At 40.9% G+C, this 22298-nt stretch overlaps 1 protein-coding gene across 1 annotated transcript in view; it reads left to right on the plus strand.

The window, feature by feature from the left end:
- The window catches only part of SLC38A1 (solute carrier family 38 member 1), a 45269-nt gene extending 23363 nt beyond the window's left edge, over positions 1-21906 (plus strand). Inside the window, exons 4-15 of the mRNA XM_065886968.1 lie at positions 7525-7598; positions 9053-9145; positions 9451-9532; positions 10514-10596; positions 11973-12031; positions 12153-12269; positions 13517-13596; positions 16702-16802; positions 19073-19191; positions 19701-19842; positions 19945-20042; positions 21805-21906. Of these exons, the coding sequence (XP_065743040.1) occupies positions 7525-7598; positions 9053-9145; positions 9451-9532; positions 10514-10596; positions 11973-12031; positions 12153-12269; positions 13517-13596; positions 16702-16802; positions 19073-19191; positions 19701-19842; positions 19945-20042; positions 21805-21906 (1150 nt within the window). The remainder of the gene's footprint in view (positions 1-7524; positions 7599-9052; positions 9146-9450; positions 9533-10513; positions 10597-11972; positions 12032-12152; positions 12270-13516; positions 13597-16701; positions 16803-19072; positions 19192-19700; positions 19843-19944; positions 20043-21804) is intronic.
- The last annotated feature ends 392 nt before the right edge of the window (positions 21907-22298 follow it).

Genomic DNA, 22298 nt, shown 5'->3' on the forward strand with positions numbered 1-22298 from the left:
GTTGGTAATTAAACTGTTACTTGAAGTCACCAGCCTGAAATGCAGTCAGCTGGTGAGAAATAAAACAAGCATCTCTGGACATTACTTAAAAAAAAAAAAAAAAACTTTTATACTTTCAGCCACGTTTAGAAGAGGAAGGATTATATAGTGTGGTGAGCCTCGGGTCCCTTTTGGAAGGAAAGACATGGCAGTGTGGGGAAGAGTGTGGAGTTGAAAATACTTAAAAAAATATATATCCTGGTGAGGTAAGTAATGCTCTACTACCCTTAGGAAGTCGACCAAAGGAAGCAGACAGGACTCGCTCTCACACTGAGCGCCAGTCAGGGACTCACAGGAATGGTAATGGTTCCGCTGTAAATGCTTCCCTTCAGTGCAGTCTCACCTGGACAGCGGTGGGATCCGTGTCGCAGGTATTCACGCTGAATACCTGCAGGCGGCATGGCGGGCAGTGTGGTGGTGCTGGTTCGGAGGTTGTGAGAAACAGAAACACTGAGATGGATATGCGGGGGGGACCAGAGCTGGCTGCCTCCCATCCCGCCTGCTCCAAGCCGGTCCACGGACCGGCAGCATCAACACTGCCTGCGAGCTCGGGAGGAATACAGAACCTCAGGTCCCATCCCAGACCTACAGAATGACAATCTTCATTTTAACAAGATCCTAAGGAGATACGTATATACACATTGAAATTTGAGAATAGCTGCTTTGAACTCTGGCAAAGGAGAGGACAGGAGGAGTCATGCTGGGAGGGTTGGTAAGGGTTCTCTCTTTTTTGAGAGGAGCGGGTCCTGGAAGAGCTGAAAGCCCTCACCTGCGTGGCAGCCTTGAACACCCCCATCTGAGCTATTTCTGGATCCGCAGCAGTGACGGCTGCTTCATCTTCACCTCTTTCAAGGACTCTGACGCTCGGTTGAAGGATGTCGTATGATTTCTCGTTATATAGCTGGGCTGTTAAAAGATAGTCTCATCGCCCTTAAAGTGCTGGGAGGTTCGGTTTTTTTCTTTTTTTTTTGAGATATAATTTATAAAATTTCCCCATTTAAAGGATAAGATTTGATGAGTTTACCCAAATAGAGTTGTGGAATCACCACCACAACCGTGGCATAGAACATTTCAGTCTCCTTAAGTGTGTTGGTTCCATTTATTGTCACAGCTTTCCATTTCATTAGCATAAAATACTTTAAAAAATGAAATTTTCAATAACATTGTCCATATAATCTTTGGGTAAATTATAGAAGAACAGGAATCATAGTCCTATCAATATGATTCAAAACGATGACAGATAAATGTTTTTAAGATAGATGTTTAGATGTTCGTTGTTTTAATGTGTGAGTCAAAATTTTCTTGCAGCAAATAGAGTAAAAATATCTAGGAATATTTAAGAAATCATGGAGGGACTTCCCTGGTGGCACAGTGGTTAACAATCTGCCTGCCAATGCAGGGGACACGGGTTCGAGCCCTGGTCCGGGAAGATCCCACATGCCGCGGAGCAGCTAAGCCCGTGGACCACAACTACTGAGCCTGCGTTCTAGAGCCTTCGAGCCACAACTACTGAAGCCCGTGCACCTAGAGCACATGCTCTACAACAGGAGAAGCCACTGCAGTGAGAAGCCCTCACACCGCAACAAAGAGTAGCCTCCACTCACTGCAACTAGAGAAAGCCCGCACGCAGCAATGAAGACCCAAACTCAGCCAAAAACAAATAAATAATTTTTTTAAAAAAGCATATGAATTAAAAAAGAAAAATCATGGCGTATTGCCAGAGGACTGGAAATGGGCCAATTTCATCCCAGCTTTCAAAAGTAGTAAAAAGTGTATCCCAAACATTATTCTAGAGCAGATTATTAAATAGCTTATTTACATGCAATTACTGCAGAAAACACTGCTCCCTGGGGGCAAATAAGGTTTTCCTCAATAGTCGTGCTCACCTAACTTCATCTTTTGAGATAAGAGTGAACTGGTATAATAAGAACCTGCTGTATAAATAAATTAATTTAATTAAAGTTAAAAATTCAAAAAAAAAAATTCTTTTTCAGAAAATAAAAGAAAGAGTGAACTGGTAGGTCACCAAACTGGCTTAAGCAGAGTGTACCTTGATTTTAGCAAGATATTTGGCATCTCACGTGGCTTACAAATGAGATTCTAATCTTTGTAAATTCACTTATACTTAGCCAAGAGTCCGCTGTGTGCTATGTTTGGTATTGGAAGTAAACAGGTAAGTAGGACAGGCCATGACTGTGGATTAAACCATCGTGGCCTGTCCTACAGTCTAGTGGTGAAGAAACATAATAAAGCAATAGAACAAAAAGATACCTCTGGCTGCTGGATGGAGGATGGATCAGAGGGGTCAAGAAAAGGGAAACAGGTTATCACAGTTGCCCAGAAATTAAAGATGACAGTGGCTTGGATTAGAGTAGTGGCTGTGGAGATGGAAAAAAAAGCGTATGGATTTGGGATATATTTTAGAGGCGGAAATGATAGGACATTTGCTAGTGAATTAGAGATGAGCAATGAGTGAGTAGATGAGAAGTCAGGGATGACCTCCAGGTGTCTGGCTGGAGCAGTTGGCCGGACAGTGGGCCATTTTCCAGATGGGCTTGTTCCGTTCAGAAAGAACCAGTGACTTGGATGAAGGCAGACTCAAGATAGGAAGCTGGATGAGGTAGTTGATACATAAGTAAAAAGGATAACAATTTTAAAAATATCACAAGACTGGAACGATAAAAGGTAATGAAAATAAGTGCAGAGCCTTATACTTGGCTTAAAAAAAAAAAAAAGAAGTGCACAGGATGGAACCAGGAAGACTGGCCTAACAGCAGTTCCCCCAGAAGCTCAACAAGAATGAAAAGTGTGACTTGCTTCCATAAAAATGAAAAACAAAATAGTTTGCCTTAAAAGAAGCAGGATGACTCCTGGGCATATACCCAGAGAAAACCGTAATTCAAAAAGACACATGCAGGACTTCCCTGGTGGCGCAGTGGTTGAGAGTCTGCCTGCCGATGCAGGGGACACGGGTTCGTGCCCCGGTCCGGGAGGATCCCACATGCCGTGGAGCTCCTGGGCCTGTGAGCCATGGCCGCTGAGCCTGCGCATCCGGAGCCTATTCTCCGCAACGGGAGAGGCCACAACAGTGAGAGGCCCGCGTACCGCAAAAAAAAAAAAAAAAAAAAAAAAAACACATGCACCCCAATGTTCACTGCAGCACTATTTACAGTAGCCAGGTCACGGAAGCAACCTAAATGCGCATCGACAGACGAATGGATAAAGAAGATATGATACATATATACAATGGAATATTACTCAGCCATAAAAAGGAACGAAATTGGGTCATTTGTAGAGACGTGGATGGACATAGAGGCTGTCATACAGAGTGAAATAAGTCAGAAAGAGAAAAATAAATATCGTATATTAACGCATATATGTGGAATCTAGAAAAATGGTACAGATGAACCAGTTCGCAAGGCAGAAATAGAGACACAGATGTAGAGAACAAACATATGGACACCAAGTGGGGAAAGCAGGAGTAGGGGAGTGGGGTGGAATGAATTGGGAGATTGGGATTGACATATATACACTAATATGTATAAAATAGAAAACTAATAACTAATAGATAACTAACCTGCTGTATAAAAAAATTAAAGCAAAAAAAAAAAAGACATACAGATGGCCAAGAGGCACATGAAAAGATGCTCAACATTACTAATAAAAAGCATTAAAAAAAGAAAAAGCAGGATGTCCAACTCAAATTAATAATCTTACTGTGCTTTGCACGGTCTGGATCAAAACTAATGTGAGAGCATTGTGCTTGGCTCACAGCCGTTAAAAAGGATGGATGAGAAACTGGACCACGACTGAGCTGTAAACAGCTGAACACTCCATCACAGGATGAACAGCTGAAAGTACTGGAGAAGTTAAAGTCAAAGAGCACCATCTTAAAATGAGCACCGTCAGATGGACCTTTAGGTGGAGGAGGGGTTAGATTTCAAGTAGATTCAAGTAGGTCCAGAGGGTAAAATAAGGACCCAAGATAAACATAGCAGCAGAAGTTTCAGCTCAGCCTCAGTTCCAGTGCACAGCACTTTCCAGAAGCAGGATGGGTTGCATATGTGTCCCCTGACAGAAGACTTTGCAGACCTGGATGCCTATGTGTTGGCACAGAGCATAGAGGTTTCCCATCCTGCCTGAAAAGCTGGGCAGGGTAGTCTCTGAAGGTCTCTCCCCAGTCCAGGAGCCTAGAATTCTGTTTCCTAACCAGCCTCTTTCTTCTCAGGGGACACAAAATCTATTGGAATGTCCCTGCACCACGTTTTTCAAAGTATCGCTGACACATGAGGTTTCTCAAAATCCCTGAACACGTTCTTCGCGACACTATCTCTCCCGCCACTGCTTCCCCAGGGCCCGTGTTCAGTCATATGTTCTAGGTCCCCTTCTCTTCAAGGCTGAACATCAGTCTGTACTATTAATACCTTGACAACTCAGTTGCCTGTTGTTGAGGTTTGGTTCCCATTGAAACATGCCTTTTTCAGTGAGCAGCTTTTGCCCCAACCATATGGAAACTTGGTCAATGGTTAGCTGTGTGAAAGCTTACATGATACCCAGATGAAATGGAAAAAATGAAGCACTTCTGTTCCTCTTAGCACAGGAATACCAGCTTATGTTTCTCCTCCAGGAAACCAAACTATATGTACAAATATTTACTTGTGTAAATAGGGGCACAGTCATGCTCAAGATAGAAGAAATGTTCAAATAAGTCCTTAGTCTCACGAGTCATTCTCTCTGCTCTTTCTTTCAGATGTCAGCTCCGACTGGATCCTCTTAAACTATTCTAGGATCTGTGATAACCAATTCGATATTTTATTGCTTCTTTCTAAGAATCTAAATAGGGAGATATACTTTTCTAAATTTTAATTCCATTAATGCTAGATTCTGTTATAGGCTAAAGCAGTGATAAGAATTTTACATACAGAAGTTGCCTTTTAGTGACCTGATAGAAAAAGGTTTTTGCTTTATATTAGTTTTCAGTCTTGGAAGGGAAGGTCTATATGTTGGGAGGGATGGAGAAAAGGGTCTCCAGGGATTGGCCGTCAGACTTACTATGGGTCGTTTGGCCGGGGGTGCGGTGTGATGTCTCTCAGACATGAGAGCAAGGGGCTTGTCATCGCTGTGGAAGGATCTCATTTTGCTGTTGTTAAGTTTGGGGAAGAAGATAGGTGAGCTCCCTGCTAAAATCTTCCCTGATCAACACTTTTCTCCCACTTGGAAAAGAAAAAGAGGTGAAACGAGTTTATGAAGAAATCCTTTCTCTTTTGCCGAAGGCCACAGGCCAGCTGAGCATCATCTACAGAGAAGTCCACCCAAAAGAATGGCTCAGAGCCGTATGTGCAAGCACATGTGGTCCCAGAGCTACCAGCTGGGGGAACAGATGTTTCCGTAGAATGTTTCTTTTGCTACTGAGGACCCAGTTCTCCCTGGCTGAGGGCCTTTGGTTACCCATTAGGTAGATGTTAGTAATTATCCCTCCTACAACGTACATATTTTGAAAGATCATACTCTTTACTCATTAGCCTGGGGCCCAGTGGTAATATGTCCTCTCCTCCCCAGGTCAGTCCCAGGAGAGCCAATTCAGCAGAGGACAGGGTCACTTCAGAAGAGCCCATGGCTAATCCTCAAATTGCATCCATTCTATCCCCAGTTGGTAGCCCAGGATCTTCTGTGCCACAGAAATCCCCTGTGGCCTGTCACAGGCGCTTGTGGAAGTTGCCACTTAGGGTTCAGTATCAACATGAGTGAACTCTGAGTGAAACTCAAGGCTTGCTTCCTTAACATAAATATTATCTTATAAGATGAAGGAAAAATCATACCACAGATGTGTCCTGTCTCTTACTCTCCGGCAGAGCATAGCAAATCATGTTCCGTTACAGATCTCAAAACTGCTGGATTGCTTAATAAATGCTAGCTCTCAGTTTTTCGTGTCCCTTAACCAGAATAGGTAATAAGGGACTTACCCTCTTATTCACCCTCTTACTCAGGGATCTGAGTCAATATATGTCCGAATGTACGTCTTTACAATCATATCTTAACCTAAATTCCCCTTTATTAGCCGGTCAGTTGGACTTTCACCTGAAGTGTTAGGTTTTCCATTCTTCCTCCCATAGATTTTCCATTCTTTCTCCCAGTGTTTGTTTTACTTCTGCCGAGCCCTGTCACTCTTTTATGGTTTCTGGCCAGTCTCTGGCAGTCCCTCTCCTCTGCCCTTGGCTGTCTGTCCTCCCCCGTTTATTTCCGCATGGTTGAAACAGAGGAGAAACAAAATGCCGTGAGAGACGAGAAAGCTAAGAAGCAGTGTTTCTGCCTGGGGCAAGGGAAGGTACCTGAGGAGGTGACATCTGAGCAGTGGTTCAGCAGGTGTGCGGAGTGGGGGAAGGGCTGGGAAGAGGCCCACGCAGAGAGAATTGCACAAGGGGCCAAGCACCGCTCAGCAGTACTTGCTAGAAAAAGAATTGCCTTCATTACTCAAACATGGAATCAATTGCAGTAATGCATTGTTCCTGGGACATATTTCCCTACATCAGGAAGTGAGCGGTCTTATCTAGGGGACTGGAATTTAGTTCTTTAAATAAATAAGCTTTGTTTGCAATTCTTAGGTCTGTTTTAACCAAATGATTCAGAAACAATCTATACCATCTCCCACATCATTCTAACTGTGCTTTTTCTCGAGGAAGGTTTGATAATGAGTCAGATGTACTAAAACAAAAACATGAGTTTGTCGTTCAACAAAGTCTTTTCATTCCGCTTGGTTGTCAAACTTTTCCCATCCGTTAAGAGAGGGAAACTTATTATTATTTTAAGAGGAACTGGGTGCAAAAAAAAAGTGAATTATCTCAGTGGTCTAATGTATAGATTCAAAGATAGCCATAAAGTAATTAGGTGAAAAGAACCTAGACACTGTTTGGCCTTCTGTTATAGGCGACGGATGGGAGACATCAAGCAAGGTGCCCACAGTCACGTGGTCCTGGACCTAAGGGTCACTGCGAGCCTTTCCCTCAACATCCCCACTCACCCCACTCCCACCCTCACGCCCCTCTCTCACGCTTCCTCACGGGGGTGTCACAGCAAGTGTACCATAGACCACAAAAGCTTTCTTTCACAATGTTGTTTTAAAGTGGCCTCAACTGAAATGATCCCAGAAAGCTATTTCTGTTTACGCTTAGGATTACAAAGCATTTGAATTCTTGGAGTTACATTCTCATGAGGAGTTCTTTACTTGGTAGAACGTTTTCATTGAGGATGTTAAGGAGGGTGTGACTAATAGGTTCCAGTATCTGGATCCTGTCAATGAATAGCGTTAACCGTATAACATCTAAATCAGCCTTGGCCTTTCTGTTGGTTTGGCCAAAAAGTTTATTCGGGTTTTTCCGTAACGTGTTATGCAAAACCTGAACGAACTTTTTGGCCAAACCCAATGCAGTATGAGGTCAGGGTCTGTGTTCTTTATAGTTATCACAAGACTTATTTTCTTTGCCTTAGGGTACTTTTGACTTCAGTAACACTGCTGTCTATATATTCAATCAACCTTCTGTTGATCTGTTCAAAGGAAACAGGTAAGCTGATAGCACGTCTAGTTTTGTAAAGCCAGGGTAATTGATTCTCATGGTGATACGGTGAACAAATGATACACTCCCTGTTCAGCAACTTGATTATTAAAGAAAAACAGTACTTTGACCTGTCGTCACTGGAAGACCTGTAGAAGAATTTACCTGGAGAAGTAGATAGAGCAACATATAAGTTAACTTGTTATCAACAATGAGCAAATAACATTGCCATTTAGAGAGAACCCTCAATTACACCTGCTTTTCTAGTTTAAGATGACTTCATTTTAAAGGCCTCGGCTTTTTCCTTAGGTCTTTATAAAATTAGACCAAGGATCCCATGTTTTTATATCATAGCCTCCAAGGTTTCAAAAGGAAACAGAGCTTTCATTCCGTTTCGTGCATATTCCAAGGAGAAAACGTGATTCCCAGTGCAATGCGGGAATGAGCGTGCTGTGAAAAGACTTCAGGTTCTCTGGGCAGTGTAATACCTGAAGTGTTTATTTTCTGTTCCTGGGACACTGGATTATGTTTGTAATACTTTGACTTTTACTTTAGCTAAAACCACATTGGCCGACTATTACTGTATGTAGATGACTCCGTTTAACTGGAACGTTTTCTAATAAACTGCAGGTCTAACCGTTGTCTAGTTTAAACACCAGTCTTATGAGAGAATAAACAAAAGTTTAATTGTAGTCTGACTCATATTGCTTCCTGTGAACCTTTTGAAAAACGTGAGCTGAACTGTTACAAAGAAATATAAACCCATCTTCTTAAATGAATGGTTTAACATTTTAGTATTTATTGAGATGAGCTGGTTGAACACTTTCGAATTTTGCTATGGCCAGATTATTCTCTTGACAGAGTTGTCTGCGTCCCTCTTTTGTGAGCTGCAAATCCCTGAACTAAATTTTATCAAAGGTCAGAATTCCGACATTGTGGTTATTACGTGTTTCTAAGCTTGTTACTGTATTTAGGACCCATGAGGCATTGTTGGAATATTACTAAGATAATTCCTTGTTAGCCTGATCAGTTCAGGTAATTCATTCGAAAGGAACTTTTCTTCCCAAGCATCAGGATTTTTATTTTTAAATCAAATTTTTATTTTAATGATACACACCAGACCTGAGAATAAGATCAGAGTGGGAACTTCTGCCCCAGTAACGTAGGGAGACTTTTGAGACAGTAAAACAAATAAGTCTTATGACCTCATCGTTTATTTACAGTGCTTTTGTAGCCAACCTGAAAAAGAAAAAATCGTGGTCATGTCTGACATTTAAAAATGTCAAGGGGTTGTTTTGTAATGAGAATGCCTTAACCCTTGCAAAGCCAAGAAGGCTATTTGTGTGATTTTTGATAAAGACACAATAACTTGGGGAATCGTCCATAGAATGATGAAATCTTGGCTATTTTGAACATAGGGAACTCTGTCATTTCTTCTGTTCTCAACTGTGGTTTTTAAACAGGCTGCATGGTTTATGAAAAGCTGGGAGAACAGGTCTTTGGCACCACAGGGAAACTTGTCATCTTTGGAGCCACCTCCCTACAGAACACTGGAGGTAAAAAGATCGTGTTTTTCTATACATTAATGTTGTGAACATTATTATTTCTTTCTAATCCTGGTGGTTGGGTGGCCACATGAATTTTAACATAATTCAAGAGTATCGTTCTCATTGCTAAAATGGCGCTTGGGAAGTCCAGCAGACGCAGTAGTCGCTTAACAACCAAGGATACTGGGACAGTGTCTACAGCTGTCTTTGTGTCTTATTGAAGGTTAGTCTAGGAACAGGCTGGTGACCTTTTGTATAGCTTGCAACGTGAGCCTCAGTATCCTCTTTCTAAAAATGTTCTCATTTTCCTCTAGCAATGCTGAGCTACCTCTTCATAGTAAAAAATGAACTACCCTCTGCCATAAAGTTTCTAATGGGAAAGGAAGAGACATTTTCGTAAGTTATAGACCGTTGTTTGTGAGATAACTAAAATGCTTTTAATTGAAATGTGGGCTAACCAACGTTTTTGTTTTATGAAGACTGCAGAAACAAAGTTTCCCCTAGGCTGTTTTTTCTTGGTTTGTTGTTTCTGGGGGCATATAAATGAAGGAAGCAGGCAGAGCCATTTGAATCTGAGCATTTAAAAGGTAGAGGCATCGGTCATGCTGTAAACGCTAGGTGCTGCAACTTCCCAAGAGCTTGAAATCTACATCCAGTTTCTATGAAGTAGAACAGATGTGGAGTATTTTTGAGGCAGAAGTGGAACAAGCAAGATTAAGACCGGAGTCTCTTCCTTAAAGAAGGGACAGAGCATTTGGGGAGCAGAACTGACGCGAGCCAGCCTCATTAAAGATGCAGCTAACCTTGGAAAATGTTGCAGCTGTGTTTAGTACATCCTGTGTTTTGACTACCTCTTGTTTAACAGTTCTTGTCAGTCTTAGTTTCTCTGTTTTCTTTCAAGGGAGAATCGTAGAAACCAGAGTTCCTAGTGTTCTTTCATCAGGATTCAAGGTCAAATACAAGGGATTAGGGAGAAAGCAATGGCTACCTGTGGTGACTTGTTTTTCGATGATATTAGCCAAGCAAAACAGAAAGGAACTTTCTCTTTAAATAATTGATAAGAGAAGTTGTAATCTGACAGAACGTAATGTGTGCATTCAGCTTTGAAACGATGTAAATAATTCAGAGGAAAGGCATGCTTAGCCAGTGGGAGTGAGGGGGGAAGCAGTATCTCTTCTTCTGTTGCCTGGGGAGAGAGATGATAGTAAGTGACTAGTGGTTGGGTCAAAGTGGTTGGATAAAACCTGAATAATGATAAAAGTTAATGGTAAACATTGGTAATAGTTAACAAAGTTTAAATACTGTGAATTTTTATGTGTGAGGAAAGAAAAGTCACTTTCTAAGAAAATGTGACCCAACTGCTTACATGCCTTTCAGAGCCTGGTACGTGGATGGCCGCCTTCTGGTGGTGGTAGTTACCTTTGGCATAATTCTCCCTCTGTGTCTCTTGAAGAACTTAGGTAAGAGCTTGCTTTTCTCATAGTCTCTACAATACCCAGGTGAATCAGAAACCTAATAAAAACGAACAACTTTGCCCTCTGCTTTCACTTGTAGGGTAAAGATTAAATGAGTGATAAATTACAAGTATTAATCAGGCTTGACTTTAACATGGGATAAAAACACTGGTTGGTATGTGACTTCCTAAGCAATCCCTCTACTAAGTCGTGGAGGGAAGAAGGGAGGTCCTGGGACCAGCAACAGACAGTGCTCTGTCCAAAAGCACAAAGTCCAGGAAATGGAATTCTCCTCATACAAGGTCTTACATACTCTGATTATTTAGATGAGCAGAATTTCACATCTGATATCAAAACAGAAAGTTACTTATATTTTTACTCCAAAGTATTATGAATCACTCTTAAAATTATCAGAGTCTAACCAGTCTCAATTATTTGCTTCATTGAAGGGAGAGAGAGAAGCAAAAAGTCAAAAGTGGTAGATAATCACTAAGTCATATACATTTGGTTTTGACATTTTTGTGTGTGTGTATTTGGAGACCAGGGTCCCTGATGTTATGGACATTTCGTGTGTGGAATAATGCAGCCAGACTGCCGTCCAGTCCAGAGCCTCTGAAATGCATTTCCTTTAATTCTGGGCTCATTCAAGGCAGACATTTAACGTTCTTCCCAAAATGATTGCTAACCATAGTTTTTTGTTTTGTATGAAAAATGCCAAACCTCTGTAGCTGTTCTGTGAGACCTATAAGTAGATTGTTTTTTAAGCTACTTAATTATCTGGTTTCTGAGTCTGTGTTTAAGCTTTTCTGTGTATATACATGTAGCTCTTTTCAGTGCTAGTGGAGAAGGGCTCTTCTCCCCCAGGGGTGAGAATAGTGCAGCCCCCAGAGACCACTGAACTCTGCCTTGCTGGAGATTATGGTGCTTGGAGATCTACCACGCATTCCAAGGGGAGCAAGGTGGAGATCCTCAGGTGTTCAGTTTCTCCCTAGAAAGCACTTCCTCTCCACTGCTTCTATACAATATGTGCATAATCAAGAATTACTGAATGGTTCAAGGAGTAAATGGGATTTGGCCATAGGAATCCATCCGAGTACAGCAACAGAGACCTATGGCCAAATTTGGGAAGGTCTTTTCCCCTGGATTCTGGGAATCTGTGTTCTCTATCTAGTGTGTCAGGAAGAACTGGAATCAAAACACATAATGCTATAATGTTTTAATTTCAAGTCACCATTTTTGCCAAGTAAGGTAGCACTATCAAATAATCTTGTATTAATACTAGCATGTATGAATACTAGTGGAACCCCAAACTATGCTTGAAAGAATGCATTGAAAGAGGTGACGGATGAAATCATAATAATTCTTTAAACTTTTTTTTTTAGGCTATCTTGGCTATACTAGTGGATTTTCCTTGAGCTGTATGGTTTTTTTCCTAATTGTGGTAAGTGCTGATTGAAATGGTTGGCTTGGTTTTGCTGTAGTATGATGCTATGTAATAATTATGCATTATTTGACTTTATGTGATAACGTCTGATTGTTTCTCCTTTATTTTTTAATACTAGGTTATATACAAGAAATTTCAAATTCCCTGCATTGTTACAGAGCTAAATTCAACAATAAGTGCTAATTCAACAAATGCTGACATGTGTACGCCAAAATATGTTACCTTCAATTCAAAGGTAAGTTTCTTATCCTTTAAATATAAAAATGAGTGTTTCTACTAAGGGCATTTGTATTTCTCAGACTTCTTTTGGTTAAACTGTCTTTGATGTGTTTGTTCTCAAAAGAACACTGTATCACTGCTTCCCACTGCCACAATCCATTTAGGGACCTTGGAGAAATATACAAATTGTATATTTCATTCTCCCTTTTACCCAGTTTATGTGTAGGACAGCCTTAAGTATTCCCTGTGAAAACCTCTTTCTGGATAATTGTCTCAGCTCTGTTATTCCTTGTAGATCTTTAAAAACAGATTAATAACTAACACACTTAGCCCACTGCTTCTTATCTTGTGGTGACAGAAAGGAACACCTCAGACTTCCCCAGCAAGTACAGTTGAAATACAGACGCCACCACAAATTGGCACTTAAGGAACCTTCATGTGACATATTGGAAATGATGGACTAGGGAACCAGTCAGGCTTGGATTTGAATCCTCAAGCAAATTATCAACCCCATTTGTAAAATAACTGTTCTATTCTGTATCTTACAGGGTTTTGTTAGAATGTGCCTGGTACAGTGCTTGGGCAAAATTAGAGCATGAGAAATGTTACTTTTCCCTCCTTCTCTGCCAACTTCTTTTTGCATAAGAAGTTACTATATTGAATTTGGGAGTTTTAAAAAACCTTATCTAAGAAAACGAATTTAGCTCGTTCTCTCTCTCTCGCTGTCTTTTAACTCTCAAGGATACAGCCAAAGCAGTGAAGTGATTTTCTTTTTAGAAAGTAACTTTCTTTTTAGATGCCGTATTTAAATCTGATTGATGCGCCCTGTATAGTGCAAAGAGCAGTAAAACGGAGGTGGAAGTTCTGGGCGTGTTGCCTAGCCTGTCTTGGAGGGAGTCAGGAGAACAGCACTGGTCTGCCTCAGGGTTGCTGTGGGGATTCAGTGAAATAATATAGGAAAGTGCTATGTAACCGGCTAGCGCCACATAAGTACGGGGTGACGCAGTGCCTGGAGGTTGTAAAATACACTATGGGTGAGCCCAGCTCTAGAACCCCTCTCTGCCAAGTGCCTAATGTCTCAAGCTAGATAAGCTCTCTTAGAGAAGCTGCACCTATTTCGATACCAAAGCTCTCCTAATAACCAAATAATCCAGGGATTCTGAAGGGCTGTCAGATGAAAAGACGGCTCAGAAAGACTGGAGCTGTACAATTTTTATGGTAAAAATGCCTTTCCGTAACATTTATATTTTTTCTTTCAAATAGACCGTGTACGCTTTACCAACAATTGCATTCGCATTTGTCTGCCACCCGTCTGTCCTGCCAATTTACAGCGAGCTTAAAGAGTAAGAGATGTGTTTAATTTTTTTGCAAACTGAGTCATTTTAGGGCCCCTCATTAATAGGCAAGTACTGTATTTAAAATAAATGGACTCGTATGATGAACCCCCGCTGACTCATCACCCAGCTTCAACATTTACTTTCTGCCATTCTCAAGCAAGAAAAATCACAAACCTACAGTGTATTTTGGCCGTAAATGTATAAAGTGGCTTACTCTATGGGCTTTTTCTTGTTAATTTGGTTTTTCAAATTCTATATTACTCAAGAGAGTTCACGTATTTGTGTTGCTTTATGTTACTTATGATTATTTTGCAAGTGGATAATAATAATCTTCATACCCATCTGTGAGCCACTAAATACACTGCATCTGATTTGCCTTTTGGTTTACTTGGAAAAGGCTGGTAAATCAGGCAGGAAGAAATTAATGTTAAGACCACAAACTGGACAAAAGAATATTGTTGTTCATTTCAAACTATTACAATGATTATATGGATTTGTTTTTGACTGCTGTTAGAGAAAACGAAAGCCCTGCTTAGAAATTCCCTCATGGGTTCTCTTTTTAGCCTATTGTTATCAAACTTTCCACATAAAAATAGTCATCATGGCATAGTGTCTTTTTTTTGAGGTAACTGATTTACAGCTTATATAGGTTTCACGTGTACAACCTAATATTTCTCCTTCAGTATACATCACATCCTGCTCACCACCAAAAATTTAGTTTCCATCCATCACCATACAGTTGATCCCCTTTACGCATTTTGTCCTCCCCCAGCCCCTTCCCCTCTGGTAACCACTACTCTATTCTCTGTAGCTACCTCCTTGGTTAGTTTTATTCCTAGGTATTTTATTCTTTTTGTTGCAACTGTAAATGGATTGTTTTCTTAATTTCTCTTTCTGCTAGCTCATCTTTAGCATACAGAAACATGGCAGATTTTTGTATGTTGACTTTGTACCCTGCAACTTTACTGTACTTGTTTATTATTTCTAATAGTTTTTTGGTGGAGTCTTCAGGGTTTTCAATATATAAAATCGTGTCACCTGCAAATAGGGACAGCTTTCCAATTTGGATGCCTTTTATTTCGTGTTCTTCCCTAATTGCTTTGGCTAGGACTTTCGATACTAGGTTGAATAAGAGTGGTGAGAGTGGGCACACTTGTCCTCTTCCTCATTTTAGAGAGATAACTTCCAGTTTTTCATCATTGAGAATGATGTTAGCTGTGGGTTTGTCATATATGGCCTTTATTATGTTGAGGTAGGTTCCTTCTGTACCCACTTCATTGAGTTTTTATCGTAAGTGGGTGTTTTGTTAATGTGGTACATATATCACATTGATTGATTTGAGAATGTTGAACTATCCTTGCATCCCTGGAATAAATTCCACTTGATCACAGTGTATGATCCTTTTGATGTATTGTTGTATTCAGTTTGCTAGTATTTTGTTGAGGATTTTTTGCATCTATGTTCATCAGAGATATTGGCCAGCAATTTTTTTGTGTGTCGTCTTTGTCTGGTTTTGGTATCATGGTGATGTTGACCTCATAAAATGTTAGGAGGCATTCCCTCCTCTTCAAAATTTTGGAAGAGTTTGAGAAGGATAGGTATTAAATCTTCTTTAAATGTTTGGTAGAATTCACCAGGGAAGCCCTCTGGTCCTGGAGACTTGTTTTTTGGGAGGTTTTTGATTACTGTTTCAATCTCTGTACTAGTGATCAGTCTATTCAGATTTTCTATTTCTTTATGACTCAGTCTTGGAAGGTTATATGATTCTAAACATTTGTCCATTTCTTCTAGGTTGCCCAATTTGTTGGCATATAGCTTTCATAATATTCTCTTGTAATCCTTTGTATTTCTGTGGTATCCATTGTTATTTATCCTCTTTTGTTTCTGATTTTATTTATCAGGGCCTTCTGTCTTTTTTTCTAAGTGAGTCTAGCTAAAGGCTTGTCACTTTTCTTCATCTTTTCAAAGAATCGGCTCTTAGTTTCATCGATCTTTTCTATTGTCTTTTTAGTTTCTATTTCATTTATTTCCACTCTGATCTTTGTTTCCTTCCTTTGGACTTTGTTTGTTCTTCTTTTTCTAGTTCCTCTAGGTGTCAGGTTAGATTGTTTATTTGAGATTTTTCTTGTTTCTTGAAGTAGGCATCATGGTATAGTCTTAAACTCAGAAAGATATACAATATAGCTATCTGTTTCCATTTTGAAACAAAAATAAAGATGATGTTATTTAGCATTGAATTCACTCATTATTCTTCCTCTTTCATATTTAATTGATATATGAGTAAACTTTGAAGTATCGGTGTTTACATCTACCTATCTATGTGTTCATCAGGCTTACTTTATGACCTTATATTTAGGGTGTTTAAATACGTCTTTGGCATCTTTTAAATTTAATAGTTCAGCTTTTAGTTTGTAATTTCCTCACATGGGTACTTCTCAATTTTTCTCGTTTTCCATACTCCCTTTTATGACACACTCAAATGTTGTGACTGTTGGTGGTCTACTGTTGGGTACAAGTCTTGTGGATTAATTGTTTGGGCAGTTAAAGAAACTTAGAGGTTCATGCAAACTCCCAGAGTAAACTTGACCTAAGAGAGAAAGAGAGAGCCCTTCATTATCCCAGCTGTGAGCTCTTAGGCACTCATTGCTCTGGAGACAAACAGGCTTCCCTGGGGCTATTCAGTGGGAAAACCGGAACTTAAATAGCAGCTTTAGCAACTGAACACCGAGGTCAAGTTGTAGCTCTGCCCCGAGGTGAGAGAACAGCTTTGGAATTTATCCTGCCTTTTTCCTGTGCATGCTGAGTATAGAGATAGTATCAAGCAAATGTTAAAAAATACTCTTTGCTCTACAGATGAGAACTCGATATTCTTTCAAAAGAATGGGGAAGAACATTCAAGGGATTGTTCATTACGTGGCTGTCTCTCTCACAATACCCATTCGGTGTAAAAGAAGTTGTTATAAACTGGCATATTTGCTGGGGGTAATTTCAGGTGGTCAGCTCAGCCCCAGCCTGATAGAAAGTTAAGTTCTATTCTTCAGTGTTAACACTGGTGCTTACATTCAGTAATGTGGTTTTTAATTTTTCAAATTCCTTTATCTTTGTTTTTAGTCGATCACAGAAAAAGATGCAGATGGTCTCAAATATCTCCTTTTTCGCCATGTTTGTTATGTATTTCTTGACTGCCATTTTTGGCTACTTGACATTCTATGGTAAGTACCTTCTGTCCGTACATAAATATAGATATTAGTAAGTAAATTAGTAAAAATCGATATCAAAATAACTTTTAATATGATAGCCCAAAAAGCGACAAATCTGTCCATTGACTTGGCTGATCTTTTCTTCTACTTAAAGCAAATGGCAGTCGTTCCTCTACATATTCATGCAGACTGCACAACAGAATAATTACGGAAACAGTATACTGTAATTTTTTCTCCTAATACTGTCCTTAAAAGAAATTGCATTTTATAAGCACGCCACCTTTACCGAAGAAAGTTTAAAACTATAATCAGAGAAGGCTTTCCTAATTGCTGTTGAGAACTGGGTCAGATTCCATTAATAGAAAAGAGAGACAGATTTTGAAAGTGAGAAAGAGTAGAGTGCTACACTCATGACACTCTGCATTAATTAAAAATAAAGCACCTGGGGCTTCCCTGGTGGCGCAGTGGTTGAGAGTCCGCCTGCCGATGCAGGGGACGCGGGTTTGTGCCCCGGTCCGGGAAGATCTCACGTGCCGCGGAGCGGCTGGGCCCGTGAGCCATGGCCGCTGAGCCTGCACGTCCGGAGCCTGTGCTCCGCGACGGGAGAGGCCACAACAGTGAGAGGCCCGCGTACCGCAAAAAAATAATAAATAAATAAAAATAAAGCACCTGATCCTTCAGCTACACGTGGAGCCTTGCAACGATTTGAAGCAGTGACATAGAAAGTTAAAAGAAATGAAATCTGAAAAAGAACAAGGTTTCATTTGTAACTTTTATTGATCCTGTATGAATAGTTTACCTTCTTTTACTACTTCTTCATCCTCTTCTATTCCAATCATCCTGCAGCTTTATTTAACATCTTTCATTATCATTATAATTTGGGGCCTAATATAAATTTAAATACATAAATTTCACATTCTCTATTAAATAATATTTCTTGGGGGCATTTTTTCATAAACACAAATGTCTCAAAATTTAAACACATTTAGAGATGATCAGTTCATCCTAGAGAGGAAGGGAAGCACCAAGTCCTAACCACTGAACCGCCAGGGAATTCCCTTATTAACATTCTCACAAGCGATAGAGAATAGCATTGTCTAGTGAGTCCATAAATACCACATTTAATTTCTGCATAAAGATGGTGTTCTTAAGTTTCCTGCAGAGTTGTAGGGATTAGGGTGGGTAAAGGGAGGGGGAGAGAGAGAGAGAGTGCCTGAGGTTAGCTGAATGGTCTCACTGCAACCTTGTTTAAGCTATGATTTTTCTTGGCAAATCCATTTTTTTCCCACATAGAATAGAATACCAAACCCTTTCATACTCTTAGGTCAAAGAAAAACCTCAGCTATTTTTAGACGGCTATGAATTTTGAATCAAGGAAGTTAGAACTAAGGAGATTTTTATTATATCCTAGGGCCCTTTTTCTAAAATTGAGACCAATCTCTGGCCCTGACTAGAATTGGAATTCCACACCCTGAACCTTGAGAAGGGAGGGAAACTATCTTTCGTCAAAGGAGTGAGCATTTTCCAGTTGGAGATAAGATGGCAGAGTAGAAGGACCTTGAGCTCACCTCTTCTCACGAGCATCCCCAAATCACAACTAACTGCTCAAAAGTCATTGATAAAAAAGACACGAGTGAGCATTCTTGCTGTCAGTCGCTGCCATTCTAGCTTTGGTTCTCTTTGAAATGACACTTCCTAAAGTTCAGAGTTGAGAAACAGTTCAAAGTGGCGTATAAGCTAAGTACTTTTTTTATGAGGAAAACATACCTGGAAGAGAAGGATGATGAACTTCACCATGGTGAAGTTCCATGGGTACCTCTGCCGCTCGGACATTGAGTTATAAGAGGAGAGTTTGAGAGTGGCCCCGTGGGGCCTGCAGTCCACTTAGCGAGAGTGAAGCTGTTCTGTGTTGTTTGATGAGTGGCACCAAGTCGGGGAGAATCTAGATGAAGAAGGGCTTTGTGCTTCAACCGTATGGTACTTCTACCCCCAACTTACTCTTGGGTTTAGTGTGGTGTAAGTTAAGCTCCCCACTTGGTGTAACTTCTTCTAGTGATTACTGTACATTCCTTTTTGCTACAGGTACGTGTGGACAGGTGGCGCCCATCTCACACAGGGGATTTTTCTTTTCAACTTTATAAATTGTGAATAGACACTTCGATACCCAGAACATTGCTTTCCTTGCCCTTTAGTTTACAGATTCTTTGTGGCTCAGAAAACCCGTCATTCCGTGATGTGCCTTTGTCTTGTTTTAACACCCTCTTACGTTTCCCTCGTTTTAGAAAATGTGCATTCGGACCTCCTCCACAAGTATCAGAGTAAAGATGACATCCTCATCCTGACCGTGCGGCTGGCTGTCATTGTCGCCGTCATCCTCACGGTGCCGGTGTTATTTTTCACGGTGAGTAAAAGGCCTCAGTGCAACCTGAGAAAAGCTGAGGTCTCCTTGCAGAGCAAGCCTGCTGCAGGGAACTCTCCTGCATCATAGAAACTGCATCAAGAAAGGATCCCAAAGCTCTTTGCAAAAAAAGTGGGATCAGTGAGTTAGGGTAACCTTCTGATGGAATGAATCTTCGTTCTAATTTATCTGTCCCTCTTCTTTACAGAGAAATGTAGATAGACTGTTTGAATCCCAGTCATCCATGACAGGGGAATATAGAAGAACCGTAAAAGAACACTCAGTCATAGATAAAACAGAAACTATCCCCCTGTTTTATTCGTAAAGAAAAAGACTTCCCATCTTAAGTCAAGCCCCCCCGCTTCCCAAACTGTTAAAGCTATCTATAAACTCACTAGGTGTGACAAAACATGTCCCAAATGCCTGTGCACCAATCTTTCAGTCACTGCCGAGAAATGTGAAAGGCAGCGTGCTGTGGGCATTACGGAATTTTTTGTTTTCTTTCCCTGCAGGTTCGTTCTTCTTTATTTGAACTGGCTAAGAAAACAAAGTTTAATTTATGTCGTCATGTCTTGGTGACCTTCATACTGCTGGTTATTATCAACTTGTTGGTGATCTTCATACCCTCCATGAAGGATATTTTTGGAGTCGTAGGTACGGCTTTCTGACTTTCTGCTTATTCTATTTACAATAGCTGTTTAGAAACCTGAAGTTTCACGATAACAACCTCAAACTTTGTTTTTCCTTACTTTTCAGGAGTTACGTCTGCTAATATGCTTATTTTCATCCTTCCTTCGTCTCTTTATTTAAAAATCACAAGCCAAGATGGAGATAAAGGAGCTCAACAAATTTGGGTACGTCTCATGCCAGCCACTCTCATTTTTCTGATTAGTTTTTCGCTGAACTATATCAAATACATAGTCCATCTCCACCAACTAATACTACTTTTAGGGATCTCAAAAGTAGGCAGCAGTCCTAGTGTTTGCCCATTTGGGAAATTTAAAATATCAGAATTTTCTCCATTCCCTCAAAATATTTTCAGGTTTTGCTCTTTTGTGCCTTATTTTGCTCTGCGAGGGCAGGGCCAACTGAAAGATTAGACGTTTATCGTCCTGTGTCTCTGTAGGGTAATGCCTTGTCTTTAGCAAGACCTGAAGTGGAAAGGGGCTCAAAGATTTTATGCAGTCTGCTGTTTCGGTACAATTCCTAGTCCTGTAACTCCGTGCTACAGCCCAGGGAACCTGCAATGCCTTAATTTAAATGGCTGAGTTAGCGTAAAGAGTCTTTTTTATGATTTGACAGAAATGCTTTGGAGCAGCAGACCTGGATTCAGAAACTACCTTTCTATATTGGGATTCTTGTTTCCAGGTCTGGTGAAGTTCAAGGGCATCTTGAAGGTGGTGCACTTGGAGACAGTGAGGGAAGCAGGGGTGAAGTGGCTGCTACATGAGTACCTTCTGGAGCACCATTATGTTTGGCTTCGGAGAAGGCTTCTCAGCCGCCCTCCCAGATAGTGTAAGCACTCCGATCCACATGTTACCTGAGTCAACAGACCCGGATGAGAGACATAGGCATGGGGGATCATCGCTGTGCATTTAGGAGAAGCAGCGTTGATGCTGGTAGAGCATCTGCTTCCCCAGCAGGTTTATCCCTAAAGCCATAAACCCTCAGTCCTTCTAGATCCGACCAGTGGGGACTTCATGAGGACACAGAGGAAGAGCAGTCACTCTGACACAGCAGTAACGTAAACTAAGATTAAGTTTGACAGTGATGGAGACCTATTGCCCGTGAATTCTCTGGGCCTCTCCAACCCTGCTCCCGTTTCAAAACTGCTAGGAGGATCTACCAAATAGCATTAGACGAGGGATCCAGTCCATGTGGGGACCCAGTGGGAGTTACACCAGACCGGTGATGGTGAGCCTGTGTGCAACCCTCCCCTTCCCCTTCCCTTACCTCTGTCTCCCCATCCAGACTCTAGTCCAGCCCCCCTGGCTCTCATGTTGCTTCATCCTTCTCCCTGAATTTCAGCTCTCACTGGAAACTCTCAAGGCCAAGCAGTTTACAATCTCGAGTTCTCCAGATTCTAGAGTTAGGAACCTGCCCCCTGTGGCCTTCATCAACCCTTGAAATAACTTCGTTTTGGACACCCATTTCCTATGTTCACTCGATCAAATCTACTTTTCTTTTTGATATCCTTTTAACACCTTTTCAAACAGAAATGTCTGCCCGCCAGCGATAACCTAGGTTGGTTGGTAAAGAGTAATGAAATGACCTGTATGTTTTCTAAGCCCATTCTTTTTTTCGGTTGTCGTCTTAGTCTGAAAGAAGCTGTGAGGATACCGTCAGCTGTAGAACAGATTCACTCTGAGGTGACTCCGAAGTCAAAGGACAGAATGCAGAGGATGGTTCTGATAGCTGGTTTTTCTTAGTTTCCCATCCCTGGAGAATCAGATGCATACAGTTTTAGAAAGATTCTCACAGTTCGGCAATAGTTGTAACAAACTCCAGATACAGAGGGACTCAAAAAGAGCGGGAAAAGCAGATCTGTTTTTTCCCTGGTATGTGTGGGAAATGTTTGCTTCCCTGAAAATAACCGTTGCCTTTCTGTCACTCCAGGCTGCCCTTTTCTTGGGTCTGGGGGTGGTGTTTTCCCTGGTCAGCATTCCCTTGGTTATCTACGACTGGGCCTGCTCATCAGGTGGTGATGAGGGCCACTGAGACCAGATGGAGAAGGAAACGGTCAAGTTACCACTCATCAGCAAGCCCTCACCGTCGCATCCTTTGCAAGTTTACCGAAGCAAACAGAAATTTACAAGATACACAATGGAATAACACTTTGGTAACAAAACAGAGACCTGTTTCTATCATGGTTCATGTCCCTCCAAGATCGGGGATCAATTTTAAGGATTATGGATTTCTTTTGTTCCAAATTGCACGCAATCATATTTTCCAGTACTTTTCACAATCGGTTATTTTTCACTCTCCTGTTTTCTGTGATGTCATCGTCTCTTAGAACTTGGAAGACATGATCACACGTTTATTTATTACACATCCAGATCCTGACATAATTTTCCTACTGATGTTCAGCTTATAATATCTGTACCTTTTTA

This window comes from Phocoena phocoena, chromosome 11, assembly GCF_963924675.1.
Source record: "Phocoena phocoena chromosome 11, mPhoPho1.1, whole genome shotgun sequence".
NCBI lineage: Eukaryota > Metazoa > Chordata > Mammalia > Artiodactyla > Phocoenidae > Phocoena > Phocoena phocoena.